General features: G+C 37.5%; 1 protein-coding gene across 1 annotated transcript in view; it reads right to left on the reverse strand.

Moving 5' to 3' along the window:
- Positions 1 to 7,900: 7,900 nt before the first annotated feature.
- Positions 7,901 to 16,275, reverse strand: part of LOC120500606 (sodium channel protein type 5 subunit alpha-like) — a 31,248-nt gene continuing 22,873 nt past the window's right edge. The window contains exons 21-27 of the mRNA XM_039705738.1: positions 15,832 to 15,901; positions 15,444 to 15,698; positions 14,509 to 14,562; positions 13,463 to 13,604; positions 11,445 to 11,545; positions 10,386 to 10,650; positions 7,901 to 9,039 (exon numbers count right to left, since the gene is read on the reverse strand). Coding sequence (XP_039561672.1) covers positions 7,901 to 9,039; positions 10,386 to 10,650; positions 11,445 to 11,545; positions 13,463 to 13,604; positions 14,509 to 14,562; positions 15,444 to 15,698; positions 15,832 to 15,901 — 2,026 coding nt within the window. The remainder of the gene's footprint in view (positions 9,040 to 10,385; positions 10,651 to 11,444; positions 11,546 to 13,462; positions 13,605 to 14,508; positions 14,563 to 15,443; positions 15,699 to 15,831; positions 15,902 to 16,275) is intronic.

A 16,275-nucleotide genomic window follows, 5' to 3' on the forward strand; every position in this document is an offset into this window, starting at 1 on the left:
CTGCTGAAACTGGATTCAGTTTCTTTTTCTCTGAGTGTGAGATTGACTTTTGATATAAAGGATCTTTTCCTTTGCAAAATATCATCAGTTCACAATGCCAGAGCTGGTGCATCAGGGATTACTTTTTAAGGTAGTAAAATCCCACGGTTTTCATACACACACACAAAGGGTCCATAGGAATCCTTACAGCAATGTTATCTCAGTAGATAAAAACTTTTATTTGTGAGATGTTGAGGCCATCAAAAGTCTTTGGTTTAAAATTCAAGCAAAAGCTAAAGGTATGGTCTTAATAGCTGGGTTTGATCACATGCAAAAATCTCAAAATTATTGGGATTTATGGGAACATGCAAGCATGCTCCCACCTTTCACTTACAGTGCTGGGCAACTTAAGGACTCTCTTTATTCGTTTTTGGGGTACATGATATATAATCATGTGGTTCCTAAGTGTTTGGGAAGGACAGACTTGACAAGATTCCTGGGGATTTACTTTGCTGCCTGGAGTCTGAGGCCATTCAAAGCCTTTCTGCTCTACTGGGGTAAAGGACATGAAAATTCAACTTTGAATTTAGGAGAACTGGCCCTAGAAAAAGGTCACCAGCCTTACAAACCCAGTAAATTCCTCTATGCTCTTCCACACCATAGAAAGATAGAATAACACTTGATTATGCAGGGAAGCAGGTTTTCTAAATCAGCTTCAGAAATCCAGAAAGTGTTTTGTGAGAAAATGGCTTTTGCTCCTCACTTACCATTTACAGCCATTCTCTGCTTTAACCCAGGAGAGATGGGCACTGTGGCCACAAAGCCAGATTTGAAAATGTGAATTTTCCACTGGGCACTGAGCACTGGCATGAGAGGAGTGGGGCAATGAGGTGGCACCAGGAAATGAAAGCCTCAGCCAACCCAGCCCACTGTTTCCCCTTTAATACAGCTGAGTGTGGCATTCAAATCCATTAATTCTCATCACCAAACCTGGAAATATGGAGACAGGTTTCAATTTACTTCTTATCTATTATTCATGGCGTGCTATGAAATGTTATGGAGTTAATTTAATTGCACTGCAATTAAAATACCTGTTTCTGTGTACATAAGTAAACATGCAAAATTTAAAATCTTAAATGATTGTTGTCACTGTTTCTATAAGCATTGAGATGAGGAAATAGGTTCTAAAATAATAATTTCTGCTTTTACCATTGCCCTGTCTTTAACAAATAGAAAAGCTTTCCTCTAAATGTTTGCTCATTTGTACTCTTGACCCTGGATAATTTCAGAAAGAAGAACAGCCATGCCTTGTTCCTATCTCTAAATGTTTGTTTAGAGTTCCTTTCCTCTAAATGTTTGCTCATTTGTACTCTTGACCCTGGATAATTTCAGAGAGAAGAACAGCCATGCCTGGTTCTCAGAGTCCAATAATCCAAACAGATTCTTTCAGCTGTTCCAAGCAAGGAGCATGAGATGTTTAATGTCAAATTGATTTATTTCAATATATTTGATTTTACTTGGGATTTTGATTCACCTGAATGATACAAAATATGCTGAAATCTGTTCCCCTCCCACTCCCTCAGGCTGCACTGAGATCTCAGAAATGCTCATTAGGGCTCAGCCTTGATGAAGAGCTCCTGGGCTGAGCTTGTCAGGAGCACTGTTGGGCTCCCAGAACTTGGGCTGTCTAATGAGCTCCTGCTTTTTAACCAACAGCCTTGGAAACTTATTTACCTTGCCTGGATAACAGCCCAAGTGGAACAACATGTTTGCTATTGAACTTTCCAAGAAAGTTACCAACCCAATTTTGTCCAGGACAGAAAATCATTATGACTGAGGGTAAAACTTTTGCAACCCTCTAAGCAGCATCCAAAGTGAGACCCTTTGGGCTCTCCTGGTCACAGAGGGCTGTGACCAGGATCTCCCTGTGTAGCTTGTGGACTCTCAAGGTTGCTGTGCTCAGAGGATCACTGCTGAAAGCTGATGATGGAGACTGGGCTGACACCCCCACTCCTCAAGGCTCAACAATTCATCCTCTGAGAAGATGCAAAGGCTTCTGCCCTGAGCACTTCACTGAACCAGAGTGGGAATTTTCAGCTTGTACAGACTCCTTTAGGTTTGTGTGTGTGTGACTGTGAATATGATACACAAATGTACCAAGAATGGAGCTCTCTTGGATTCAGCAGAGTCCTGAGTAGGCCCATAAATGAGTTACTGTTGTGCTTAGAGAAAATTCTATAATCTTTTGTTAAATTGTTTAAATTAGGTTATCAGTTAAACCCTGCTAAATTCAAATATTGTTGAAACCTTTAGGCCTAAACTGTTGGTCAAGTCCTGGGCTGAGTTTGGCAGGATGAGCCATTATGAACCTTGTGACTCAGTGGGAGGATTTCCCTTATTCCTTTTTATCCTTATGCTTTCCCAGCCTTACTCTCTTCCATCCCCAGCCTTCACACTGGTCATTTAAGACTGATTTTAGTTTTAGACTGGTTGATTTTAGATTTTAGCCTGATTTTTCTCTGTGTGCTTTAACCACCTACTAAGTAGTAGAGAGAACCTTGCTAATGAACTTCATCACGCTTTCACTCTCATATTGAACCTGCTTTTGCCAGTGATTCTTTGAGCAGCCTAAAACACTCATTTATGGCAAAATCACAGTGCAAATATAAGGTTACACTTAGCAAAATACAGCGACATAAGACTTCAGTCACAATACCTGTGTGAGCTCCATTGCCCCCTTGTTGGTGGATTCCCAGGTGTATTAGAAACTGCAGCTTTCACTCATTTTACCCAATCTTGTGCCAAATTTTACCCAATCTTTACCCAGTTCTCTCTTTCCTATCTGGATTTTTGGGGGTCTGTATTATTGGCTGTTTGTTAAGGGGTAAGCCCCCAATTAGGAGAGTAAGGAACATTAACTACTACCTATCATATTTAATATTCTGGCAGCCATGGGATTTGTCTTGTGCAGAGCTGAAAGACAAAACAATTCATAGAAGGAAGCTGAAGATAAGTGCAATGGACATAATGGACATAAGCACAAGTGTTTTATTGAATGGGATGTCAGAGAGCCTGAGAAATGAGTGATGGGCACCAGGTATGTTTAGGAAGGAAATGTCATTCTCTGAAGATGCTGTGGTGGAATCCTGTTGCTGCTGTTTTTATTGAAGCTTACTGTTACCTCATTGAAAGGGGGAGAAGTTTTCTGTACTCTCCGTTCAGGATGGGATTGGGGGGAAGGAACAGCTGGAAATATTTTGGTGAATTTCTGTGCACAGATGTTGGAGAAACTGTCTTCTCATGCAAACACAGATTTCTGGCTGCAGCAGTTACAGGCTTCACTGGTAGCAACAGCAAAAAATATCCCAGGTGAAGAACACAGGGATGGCTTTATATTTGCCTCATCATGTCTGTGTTATTACTTCAGCCACAAGCACAAAAAAATAGATAATTTGAGTTAGGGTATGAAATCTTTGCTGATGAATTCTGCTGGGACTGGTAGCATTACTAAAACACTGCCTCCAGTTCTTCCCTCTGCATTTCAAGAAAGGTATGAATATATAAAGGAAAACTTAGAAAAGAGCTGCTCTTTCTGGTGACCACTTTAAATTATCCCAAAGGACAAATTCTACCCAATGTCTGGGCAGCAAGGTAGGGTGGCTGTTGTCTGTAATCTAACCTATGGATGACTAACTTTGGAATGCTCCTTCACAAACCCAACTTCCCTGGAAACTGGAGAGGAAACTTCAATTGCTCTCAGTCTGCCCAGAACTAGAACAGCTCTGCATTAAGGTAAGGACTGTCATTAAAATCAGCTTGGCCTGCCTTACCTTAACTCCATGGAACCACAAAGCAGATAACTGCAACAGATTTGCCCAAACAGCTATTTTTTCCTGAGGAGTTGCCAAAACGTCTCTATTGTTCTTTCAAAAGTCTCTGAAGATCAATAAAATCACTTACTAAGTTGATGCCTTCACACATTTTCCCTGGAACTGGCAGAGAAAAGAGTAACAACTTGTGCCACCACATTCAGCTCTGACACTGCTCAGTACCTTCATCCAAATATATTTAATGGATGAGGGTACTGAAGAAACTTGCAGAAAGAAATCTGATGTGCTGTAGATGTCACAAAGACTCATAATTTAGTTTCCAGGGGTGGGCAGGTGAGAAATCTCTTGGTAATTTGCCTTAGACTAGAGAATACAAGTGCATGTCCAAACAGTATCAATTGATGGACTCACAGGTTGTTAATTAAAGTGTCTATTTAGCCATAATATTCAAGTTTGAAAAGCATCTGGCTGCTGTCAGGCTTGCTTTTAGCTGGTGGTAGCTGATGAAAGTATTTAAATACAGTTCCTGCATCTTTGAAACTTTTATCATAAATATTGAATAATTTGTTTTACTTCCAACACAACAGATCCATGTCTAGCCATGACCCTGACCTCTGCCTAAATGTCTCAGGTTGCTTGGTGTGCTCTTCTTATGGGAATAGTCACTCTAAACATGAATTATAAAAGCATATTTTGGGATGTCTTCCTGCACCACCTAAGTTGTGAGGATTTCTCATGTTGAGAGAGAATGTTCAGCTCCCTGATGGCTTTGGGCAGTGACATTGCAGATGACACACTTGTCAAGCACAATAACCTCTGGTATGTTCAGGGATAAGATGAAATTATGATGTTCTCTTTCTGGTACCTTTCGTAGAATCACAGAATGATTTGGGTTGAAAGGGACTTTAAAGATCATCTAGTTCCCACCTCCCTGCAAGGAGCCTTCCATTAGAGGTTATTTCTTGTCAAATAACTTATTTATTTACACATGGGGTCTCTTTTGAGCCCTGAGGAAAGAGTGGGTAGTGCAAACATTGCAAGGTGAGCAATAACTGAGGAACTACAGAAAGTAAAAGGACAATTTCCACAAAACCTTGGGGGATCCTGCTCTGAGGATTACAGTGCTACCACAAAAGTGGAAAAAACTCTTATTTCCCAGGGGTTTGTTTCATTCTGTTTCCACACAAGGACAGTGACACATGGAGATGTAAAACAGAAATCTGCACGATCAGTAAGGAGGCAGTGCTGGTTTGTACTCTACAGCTGACCCTCAGAAATTCCCCGGGAGCTCCACATTCACAGTATTTGCTCACTGGACAGATCCAATATTCCTTTGTTTCTGCTGTTCTCTGATTTAAGTATCAAACTTCACAGACAGAAAGGAATATTCTTCCTCTGTGTTCCAAGCATTCCTGAATTTCTCACAGAGTTCACAGAAATCCAGGGAGTTTTACCTGGAGGAATTCACAGTTCCAGATTAACAGAATTGTTAAAAGCTCCCACCTGTTCACTGCTTTAACTCATCACCACTTACAGACTTATTAAAGGAACTCTGCATTCCCTCAGGAGCTGAACTGGCTTTTGGACAAATCCAGCAGGAAGAAGCTGCAGCAGCTGGATGTCACCATTCTCCCTCCAACCCTGCAACAGCCTGCTAAGGCAATTTTAATCCTTAAGCAATACTAAAGAATTAGTCAGACTTTTAAATTATCCCTATGGAGAATTCAGGTGGTTTTGTATGCTGCTGAGGTGACATAATCACCAAGGATGTGTTCAGGCCAGGTGTGATTTTGCCAAAATTTCTGCCTCTGCAAGAGAAACTAAGTGTTCATCTTTGAAGTATTTCTAGGTATGGACAGAGAACCCGGTGTTGCATTCAAAGATTTTTTAATTGCAAAGATCAGAGTGATTAACGTTTAAAATTCTCTTACATGGCTTTTGCAGTCTTTCCTTCCTTTCCAATATATTTTATTATTATTAATAATATATTTAATATTATTATTAATATATTTTTATTTTTATCCTATTTCTAATTATTCTATTACAGTATATTTTATTTTGCAAGAACAAAGCAGTCTTACCTCTTCTCTAAAAAACATTTCATTTTACAGTGCTATAGAGAAATGCTTGAACTACCCCTCTGGAAACTCCAAGCACAGGAGAACAATATTTTATTTTTTTTTCCCCCACAACAATTAAGGTCTGTCAGACAGCATAACAGTCAGCAAACAACCACTTACTGAGACCTCTGGCTAACTTGAAAGCCCAGGACGGGAAAAAAAGACTTGTGACACTTTTCTTCTGAACAATTTGGAATGAATGTAGTACCTGTGTGCTGACGTGGGCGAGTTTTACCTGCTCCACTGAAGAGTGGCCACATCCCAAACCACAGTAAATGCTGCCATCTAATGGAGCCTGATCACTCAACAAAAGCTGTTGGCTCCTTCCAGAGCTCACTCCATCTCACACTGAATAAAATTTATAGTTTCACCTGACCAGCATCACTGTGCATGGAACAATCCAGGCTGGACAGGAGACAGACCCTCCTGGTGTCCCTGCATCCCACTGAGCCCCGAGTCCTCCTGAGAGCTCTGCAGATTTTATTTTTTTTTTATGAACAGAAGCTGGTTCTGAAAGCAACCACAGAATCATTTAGATTGGAAAAGACCCCCAAGATCATCAAGTCCACCCTTTGATTGAACACGTCCATGCCCACCACGTGCCACATTCACTCATTTTTTGAGCTCTTCCAGGGGCAGGAACTTGACCACTTCCCTGGAAAGGTTGTTCCAATGTTGGACCATAATAAATCTAGTTCAGGTTATACTATATCTGAGCTCTTTAACTCTTAGCTTGCCTGTGCCTTTATTTGTCCCAAAAATAGCTTCATTATGACTAAATCTGTCCTATTTTAGGAGTATTTAAGAAGCTAAATGACAGCAAAAATTCATTATCTTATTGTTCTTTATATTCTTGGCCTGAAAATGATAAATCTTTTCTGCCTCCCTGTGAACAGCAAAATATTTTCAGTTTTCTTGTGCTAATAGGTGGCTACTTTGGGGAAATTATATTACTGTTGTTCTGCCCCTCAATAATAGGTTATCTTGTAATAAATGAAATTGAAGATACTTCTTAGAAAATAGACAAAAACATGTTAAGCATCTGAAGTCTTTATTGGAGAATCTAAACCGGTCATATTCCAAATTGAAAAAAAAACCCAGTAAAATATTATTACACATTGTTCATACTTTTTTTTTCAGAATCAATGAAATAAATGCTTTCTCTAAATTTAATAAATGCTACCTCACAAGATACACCATGAACTTCTTTTCAGATTAGTAAGTAGTGCTTTCTAGGGATAAAGTATAATGATGGAAGTTTACGTACAATTATTCCTTTCTGGAAACAATATCTCCTGCACAATGCTCTTTGATTTTAATTGTGATTACAACAATTTTCATACACTGAATGATACAAAGAACAAATCATGTACAACTTTCAGGCACAGGCAACTGAGGATGATCTGTTAAATCCCTTAAGGTGCACCTCAAAAATTCTTAGAAATAAACAAATCTATTCAAAGATATGAGGAAGAGGATGGTACCAAAACCATCAAAATTAGCGGCTGATTATACCCAAGTGTCTTCAGTGAGCTCTTTTACAGAAGTGCAGTTCTTACTTAATTTTGCTACAATAAAGCCTTTTTGGAAATTTGGTTTTCCTTAAAAACATATACCTTATTCTATATCCTTGTGCGTTTATAAATAAGTGCCTACAACTGATCTTTTACAGACTTCTTCTGTAAGCACATGAACTAATATAAAAATGACAGCTGAAAAAATTAACTCACCAGATCCAGTGTGTGAGGAAAAAAATTCCTGTGGTTTGAGATTTTCCTCTAATATTTATGACATAGTTGTTCAAGGTTTAAGTGCTTTAAGGAGCATTTGCAAATCTGAACAATTACAATACTTGAAGGATGCTAGTATTATCCTAAATGTAGAGTATTTGTAGGATCAAAATATAGTCTCCATCTGAAAATAAGTGACACTGGTTTAATTGGAAATGCTGCAGCCAGGGGTGACCTCATGTCATTGCTTATTGCTGTTTGCCTCAGCAAAGCCATCATAACATAAAGGGAGGGATATGGAAGAAGCAGGACGTAATTTATCTGCCTTCCTGCCATGATTTTCATTCAGCAGTGATTCAAGAAGACTTTGCTTGTCCTGTATTTCCCGTTCAAAGACAGCACTGTTGTGTTTACAATGGTATAAGGACATATTTTGAAGAGAACGTTGTCTCAAGTACCTCCTGAAGGCCCTTTGAATAACAGAAGCTGACACTTCCTCTTGTTTTCTTTTAAGGGTAGAAGAAATTGGGCTGTAAGAACTTTTAGATGGATTTTCAGCTGCAATCTTTTCTTCCATGTTTAATTCAAGACTCTCCAGATCTCCAGATTCTCCCAAGACCCTTTTAGTGAAAGCCAGCAAGATATCCAAGCAGTGGATCTTATCTCCACTGACTATGGGGATGTCCATGGCTATGAGCTGGATTTTGTTGGGCTTTGGGATGCGCAAGGGGTCTGCCAGAGCATCTGCAAAGTCTGAGAGAGCAGAATAATCTATAAACTGCGTTGCCAGAGGGTCAAACTTTGCCCATGTCTCATAAAACATATCAAAGTCATCCTCACAAAGAGGATCTGTGCTCTCCTCAGTGGCAACACTGAAGTTCTCTAAAATGACTGCTATGTACATATTTACAACAATGAGAAATGATATGATGACATAGCTTACAAAATATAAAATACCAAAGCCCTTATTTACACAATTTTTTTTGTCTGTCACTGTTCCATTTAATTGGAGAGCACAATTATCAGATTCCTTTAGCACAGGGGCCAGAAGAGCATCCCAGCCAGCTGATGTGGTAATCTGGAAGAGGCAGAGAATGCTACCACAAAATGTCTGGAAGTTGAAAATATCATCAATCCCACCCTCCGAGGGGAGACAGGCAAAGTTTGCCATGCCCACGATGGCATAAATGAACATAATGAGGAAAAGCAAGAGGCCGATGTTGACCAGGGCAGGAAGGGACATCAGCAGTGCAAAAAGAAGAGTTCGAATCCCTTTGGCTCTGCGAACTATTCTCAGGATTCGGCCAACCCGCGCCAAACGAAGGGTTCTCAAAACCGTGGGGGAGAAGAAAGACTTAAACGCTTCAGAAACTCCAAGGCCTTGGAAAGGAAAAAGAAAACAAAGTGCTGTCAGGTCAAGTTGGTCAAATTAATGTCTGTTTTGTTACACTCTGTGTTTAGGTGTCGGCAGTAACGCTGATCGCATTACACTGGTCTCAATATAAACGTCATCAATTCTGAAACTGCTCAGATAAAAGCATAGGTAAAGAAAGAAAGATTGTAATATATTTCAAGATAAAATTGTAAATATTTTAATATCAAGATTTCTGCATAGCTTGGAAGCTGCATTCTTCCAAGTTTCTCTAATTTGGGGAGTGAATTTATGCATTCATTGCCCAAGTACCTAAAAAATCCTTTAAAATCCATTCAGATCTTGTGCTGGAAGCTCTGTGACTGCCTCTGAGCCACTGTCTGAGTGCTGCTTCTTCTTTAGGCTAAAGCCTAAATGTGAGACTTTGACTAATACTTGGCACTCAAATGAGATCAGAGAAGAGCAAGAAGGAAATAAGGAAAATTGTCTTTCAGTGTGTATCCCCCACAACACCTCATTCTATGACCTTGCTATCACAGCAATGACACGGTAACAATGCAAATTATTACAAACAGAAGAGTTAAGAAGTCATAATTTTTCTGGATTGTACAGGATGGCAAAAGGCTGCCATGCTTAGGCAAGAAGCAGAGAACTTAGCAGTTTCTCTTTCCCATCCTTTATTATATGATATGACCTGAGCCTGAGTAGGAAGAACAGACAAAATGAACTTTACAAGAAACTAGAGCTGTATATGACCCTTTGCAGGGTAAATGATAAGTATCTGGTCATATTTAAAGAGCCAAAAAAAATACAAGCCAGTTTTAATAATTTTTCTCAGTCACAAATAGTGGTCTGGGTTTAGTATGGTGTTGAGGAACCAAATTTTCCTGGGCTTTCCAAATCTGTAACTGGGCTCTGCCTTCTTAAGGGGAAATCCTGGAAAATCAAATTAATCCCCATTTTTGAGGCAAATTTATTTTTAACCTGGATTTTCTCTTCCTGTGAAAACAACAGCTAACATGACAACATATAAATTGAAAGCATAAAATGTTAGACAAGAGTTTAAGCACAATAACTTTAGAAAGATGTTACTGAATTAAATTAATATTCTGTTAATTCCTCAATAAAAATTATACTTTAAAAAATTGAACACTCTGTTTACCTTTTAGTACTCTGTAAGAATATAAGGGAAAACAAAAATGCATCGTTTTAGAAGGAATCACTTAGCAGATAGTCTGAAATAGTAAAATGGATCTGGAATTTGTTTATCAAACATATGTAGGTGGTTACTTCAAACTGGAATTTGGCTTAATATTGGTAAGACACATTACTTGACCTAGTGTTTGATACTTACTCACTATTGAAAGGATCACAACACTGAAATCAAACACGTTCCAGCCACTTCCAAAGTAGTAGTGCCTTAAGGCCAGTATTTTTAAGACACATTCTGCAGTGAATACAGCCACAAAAAAATAGTTGATTTTATTTAGAACATTCTTGGTGCCTTTGTCGTTGCTTTCTGCCATCATAACAATCATATTTAGACAGATGAAAATCACAATGGTGATGTCAAAAGCTTTGTGAGATACGATGTCAAACAGCAATCCTAAGAATGCATTCTGTGGAGAGAAGAAGAACTACTTAATGCCACTTCTGGGATCCAGCCTGCATTAAAATATTAATCAGTAATTTGTGCTTAGAAAAGAAATTTAAGATAACATAAATTAACAACAAGCTACTAGAAGCATTTTTTGGTGATTTCTTTAGACTCTCAAAGAAAACTCACCATATTTTCAGTATTTTCAGGCACTGTGCAAGCACATTGGCTTAGAAAAAAATATACAGCAGGAAAACATTCAGAGTACATTGTGATTGCTCTTTTAATAGAAATACTTATTGAAGCAGATATTTCAGTATAAGCAATTCTAATTAAAATGTCATAAGCAGGAAAAACTCTGAGTAGTTACTGTGCAAAGACAGGCCTGGAATTTAATTTAAGAAAATGTAAGAAATAAAGCACAAGATTATTTAAAAGCAAATAAGAGCCATGGGGCATGTACTGCTCTCTATTCATTCTAACCTGCAATAATCCAATCTAGCTGCAGAAGCAACATCATGCAAATTAAATAACCAAGATCATGTTATGAATATCAAATACTTTAATATGAACTGGTTTAAAAAGTTTGTACATTTGAGTAGGTGATAAATAAGTGGTAAATTTCCTTAATTAACACCCTCAAAGATGACTGTGTTGGATGGAAATTTTAAATAAAAGAGAGTAAAATCTAAATACTGTATTGACGGAGGAAGATGAGGGGCTCTAATGCAAGGTTTATTTCTTAATTCCTGGCTACTGAGTTTAAATATAATGCTCTTTATATCCTCTGTCATATTCTTCTTAAGGTGGTCTCACCGATGGTCTTGGGATGGGTTTTTGAGGTTTCTTGGATCCCAGTTTTTTTAGGGCATTATAGTACTTTTTCTGTTCCTCAGTCAAAAATAGATCTTTCCCACCTAAGTAAAGAGAAAAAATGTTGTTCAGATGAAGTCAAATAAATACCAACAAATTTATGTTAAAGACAGCAAGTGACAGTTGTCATCAGTGGGACCGAAGAGAGCACAGAGACCAAATGTATCTTCACCATTTCTCCTTTTCCCCTTGATCTTTGATCTGATCTGGGTTGATCATGGAAGTCAAGTCCAGGCAGTGATCCCAAGTCAGTTCCCTCAAGTGTGAGAGCCTTTTCAAAGTTTTGCAAATCTATTTACTATTTTTAAAATTACATAAGATTCATCAAGAAGTAGAATATTTTATATTTTTGGGAAAGGCAGAAGCAGAAGTAGATTGATGGACAAGCAAGTAAATAAAGGATGATGAATACGAATTTTGGGACCAAGTTCTATGGGAAGTTCCTGGCATTGAATTTCTTATTATCATCCACACCACCTGTATTACTGAGCAATCACTTGGAACCCAGTAATCAGAAATCACTCATCATAAAAGCACTTAGTGATCACAATTTTTTCAACAAATCCATAACAATGTTCAGCAGGGCATCTGCAACTGGAATCACTGCAGCAAAACCTCTCAAAATTCTGCTTAACTTGACTACATGGAATCTCAGTGAAACACCCAAAGAAGCAAAAAAGAAATGAAAGAGAAAACTGAAAAATAAAAAATATCAGTTACAGCATGTACTAAGAAAAGTAAAAAAGTGCTACATCCACATAAACTTCTATCAAATGTTCAAACTTATAAACTACTTAACCGTTTTATCTATTGGGATTATTGTAACTGGGACTTCTTACAGTGAAGTTGTACTGCTGTTACTCAGTCCCTACACATCCTTTCTCTGTCCAAATTCAGAGAACAGAAGAATTTCTTGTGGATTTTATTTCTATTTTTCTCTACTAAAGTCAGTAATGCTTGACACTTGGTTTATAAATCAGCCTATGGAAATAATAAACTATTCCAGTAGAAATTCTGTCTTCCAGTGGGAACCTTGAAATTGGGGTCTGCTTTTCCGGTATTTCTTCAATGAGCAAGATGCTTATTTGTTGTAAGACTTCCAAGTGGATTAATTGATCCAATTTCCCTCTTTGTTCTGGACACTTTAAAGCCTTAAATGAATCAGGAAAGAACTCAATTGATAAACAAGCTTGGCACCAGGAAGGTGAAGTATTCCAGGGAGGGATGACTGTTGCTTTTCTTTGCTGCGTTTTCCATTCTAAGATTTTGCCTTCCAGTTCTTACTGAATAACAAGGACACGGAATATAACAAGTAGGAGGAGAAAAGTGGAAGCAGTCATTGCTTCATGGGCTTTAAGCAGCCTTTAAATTTCTACACAGCTTCTTCTTGGGGTCATGGCCTGGATCCCAGTGCAGAATCTTTTTAAAACCTCACTAAATTAATCTGTAGGTTTATTTTATAGATGACTGACTTTTTAAAGTGCAGCTAGTTTTAGAAGTTCTGTTGACAGGCCTTTTCAAGGTTCTTTACCAGGAAAGCAGAGGTGACTTCTTCCATGACTGTTTCTTCCATGATTCCCTGCTCACATTTGTGAGGTGTTTACTCTCAGCAAAAAGGGTTTTTCTGTTACCCAAAGCAAATCTTCAAAGCAGAAGAAAAGAATTCCACTCTCCTGTAGCAAAGTCTTGGTAACTTTTTTGACTTCTCGTTATTTCTAATGCTACTCACTCCTTCCTCGTCCTCTACTCAGAGCAAATTCAGGACTCAGGAAAATAGAATTCACAGGTAAAAACCTTAAGGAAGAGGGGATTCCTGTTTTCAAAACTTGGTTTGAAATGTTATTATTTTAAATTTATCTAGTCAAACACTTATTTCAAAATGTCAGACCTCTAGATGTCAAATCAGCATTTACTTAATCAAATTGGGAATACAGGAGACCATGAGTTAGCTCATGTAGTACTTATCTTTTTCCTTTGCTGGTTAAAATTGCTGATAACCACTCCAATGAAAAGGTTCAGCATGAAGAAAGATCCAAAAATAATGAAAACCACAAAGAACACATACATGCGTAAGCGTGCTTCAAACTTGGGCTGTTGATCAATCTGTTAAAAAAAAAAAAATCAAACCAGAAAAATAATATTGGTAAAAATGAGATAATCTCAGCTTCAGCATTTCCAATTTATTATAGCAGATAGTTTTATTGTCATGAGGGATAAATTATTTCTGCACATTTATACCTTTATCTAGATGTACAAGTAGAACTGTACTTGTTCTACTTTATACTGTTTGTAAAGATAATTAAAAACAAAGCCAAATCCTGCTCTAGCAATTTTTTTAGTAACAAATAAACAGGTCCAATTAGAAGGGATCCTATGAGCCCTGATTAGAAAAACAGCTCAGATTAAACCTAATGGTGAATTCCCTCCTTTGGGATGCTATCCCAGGCAAGAAGCAATTTAAACCATCCATACAAGGAACAATACTGTTATTTAGCAGCTATATAACTACAGTCAAGAGTGATGGAATGAGTAAAAAAAATGCAAAGTCAACTAAATACAGAAAAGTTAAAACTCACTGCTAGTATGAGAGTGAGAAACATGACATGCAAATGGGGAAGAAATAGCGAGGGTGTCAAATGTAGGGAAGAAAACTTTCTCAAATCACTGATAAAGCTGCAGGCTGTTTCAGTTCTTCTGCACGTGTTCAAAAAGGAAGAGAATTTGCTTCAGAGGCACAGCCATATTCAGTTTCCAAATCAGACTTGTAAAAAATTACATATTAGCTTGCCCTCTTTTTGTGTGGTATCACTCTATTGTGACCAGTTTCTTTTATCTAAGTTTCAGATACTTGGTACTCCAAGGATTATTGTTTGACCTTGTAGCTGGATGCACTCATCCACTTGCATTTTTGACCTGGTGTTGCAAGCAAAGCTGAAAAATTAACTTTATAGATAGAAAAGGGAAGAAGGAAAGGGAAAATAACTAAAATTTCATTTCAGTGACATACCTCACGTGAATCTACTGCTGCATACATAATATCCATCCAACCTTTAAAAGTTGCCTGAAAGAAAATGCATTGTTTGTTACAACTAAGAGAAAGAATAGCTATTGCTAATATAAATGTGATAATAGTTGTGAAAAAAATGAGAAGTGTGCTATAAAAATATGCATCAATTCTAAGACATGCTTGGAAGTATGATTCACTGGAGTTTATTACAGAGAATAAATTTTCCTGAAAAGAAAACAAATCTCATGATTCATGTCAAATGCTTTAATGCTAACTCTTGTTAACTTGAAATTTTTGTAAAAACAAAAGAACACTAAAAGTTTCAGCTTAACTAGCAAACACAACTTAAAAGGAAAAAAAAACAATTTCTAAAAAAACAGCAAATGGCTTCATCCTGCAATTTTTGTCATAGAACATTCTGGATCCAGAGCAAAGAACATCTAGAAAATATACAGGGATAATGGAGACTTTTTTAAAATGCCTTTCTCTGCTTTGTTGTGGTACTAGGGAGCTCAGTGAATTAGCACCCCAACACTTCAGGATTTTTACAACAGAAGAAGACACAGAATTCTAAATAAATTGGTCCACGAGTATTCTTTCTTATCCACTCTGAACTAGAAAAAACAAGAATAAATTTAAATACAGTAACAGGCAGACTATTTCAGGCTTAGTTTGTTAATCAAAATTAAAACAGAAGTGAAACTTAAAACAAAATTGAAAAGCTGTGAAAGAGTTCTTGATTTTAACTAAAGGCTGCATGTGCCCAAGTGTTCTTTAGGAGGAGGCGAGCAGCTCTTAGATGAGGAAAATAATAATGGAAGCTAAAAAATCCCAAGTTTCAGTGAGATAAACAGAAGCATAGTGGTGTGCCTTGGTTGGCCTGATCAACCCATTCTTTGAGGAAAACAAAAAGAGCGTGTTTTTATAGAACTTACCACTTGGAGAAGAGCCAAGTATCCCATGCCAACATTGTCAAAATTTACAACACTATTTGTCCATGTCCCATTGTTGGAAATACAATCATTTTTGCCACTAATGAAATCAGTGCTATTTTTTTTGAGTGTGCATTTCCAAAATCTGCTTCCAAGCCATTTGACTCCTAGAACATTAAAGAGGAGCCAAAAGACAACGCAGACGAGTAGAACGTTGAAGATGGAGGGGATGGCTCCAAAGAGTGCATTCACAACAACCTGAATGAAATTAATGAAAATAATTCATTAATTGAATTCAATAGATCACTTTTCCCAGAAAGCCACTGATTTTTACTTCTTCTGTATTTATTGAAATCTCTCATCCATATAAAAACCCTCCCTATATCTTTACCTTTATCCCTTCAAATCTTGACAAAGCTCGTAGAGGCCGCAGTGCTCTGAAAGTCCTGAGAGATTTCAGGCTGGTCCCAGAGGAACAAGGTGAGGAATCTTCAGAAACAGAATTTTGTCCCCAGGAAACAAAGGACAGCTGTGTTCATTGAATTGGAACTGGGATCATTAAATGGCATACAAAATTTTATTTTATCTATATTAGTAGACAATCCTAAGATGAAAGTTAGAGTATATTTCACCACTAAGTCAAATGAAGAAAATACACATTTAACGTTATCACAATATAATTTTACCTCATTCTTTTCTAACATATGAAAAAATGGAATTAATTCTAATTTGATTTTTTAAACAGTCCATATAATTTTGTTTAATGTTGGTATAACAATCAAATTGGTAACTATGATACTTCCATATAGTACCAGACCAGAAAGGTTTATTCAGA

This window comes from Passer montanus, unplaced genomic scaffold (genome assembly GCF_014805655.1).
Source record: "Passer montanus isolate IOZ18808 unplaced genomic scaffold, ASM1480565v1 scaffold10, whole genome shotgun sequence".
Classification (NCBI taxonomy): Eukaryota; Metazoa; Chordata; class Aves; order Passeriformes; family Passeridae; genus Passer; species Passer montanus.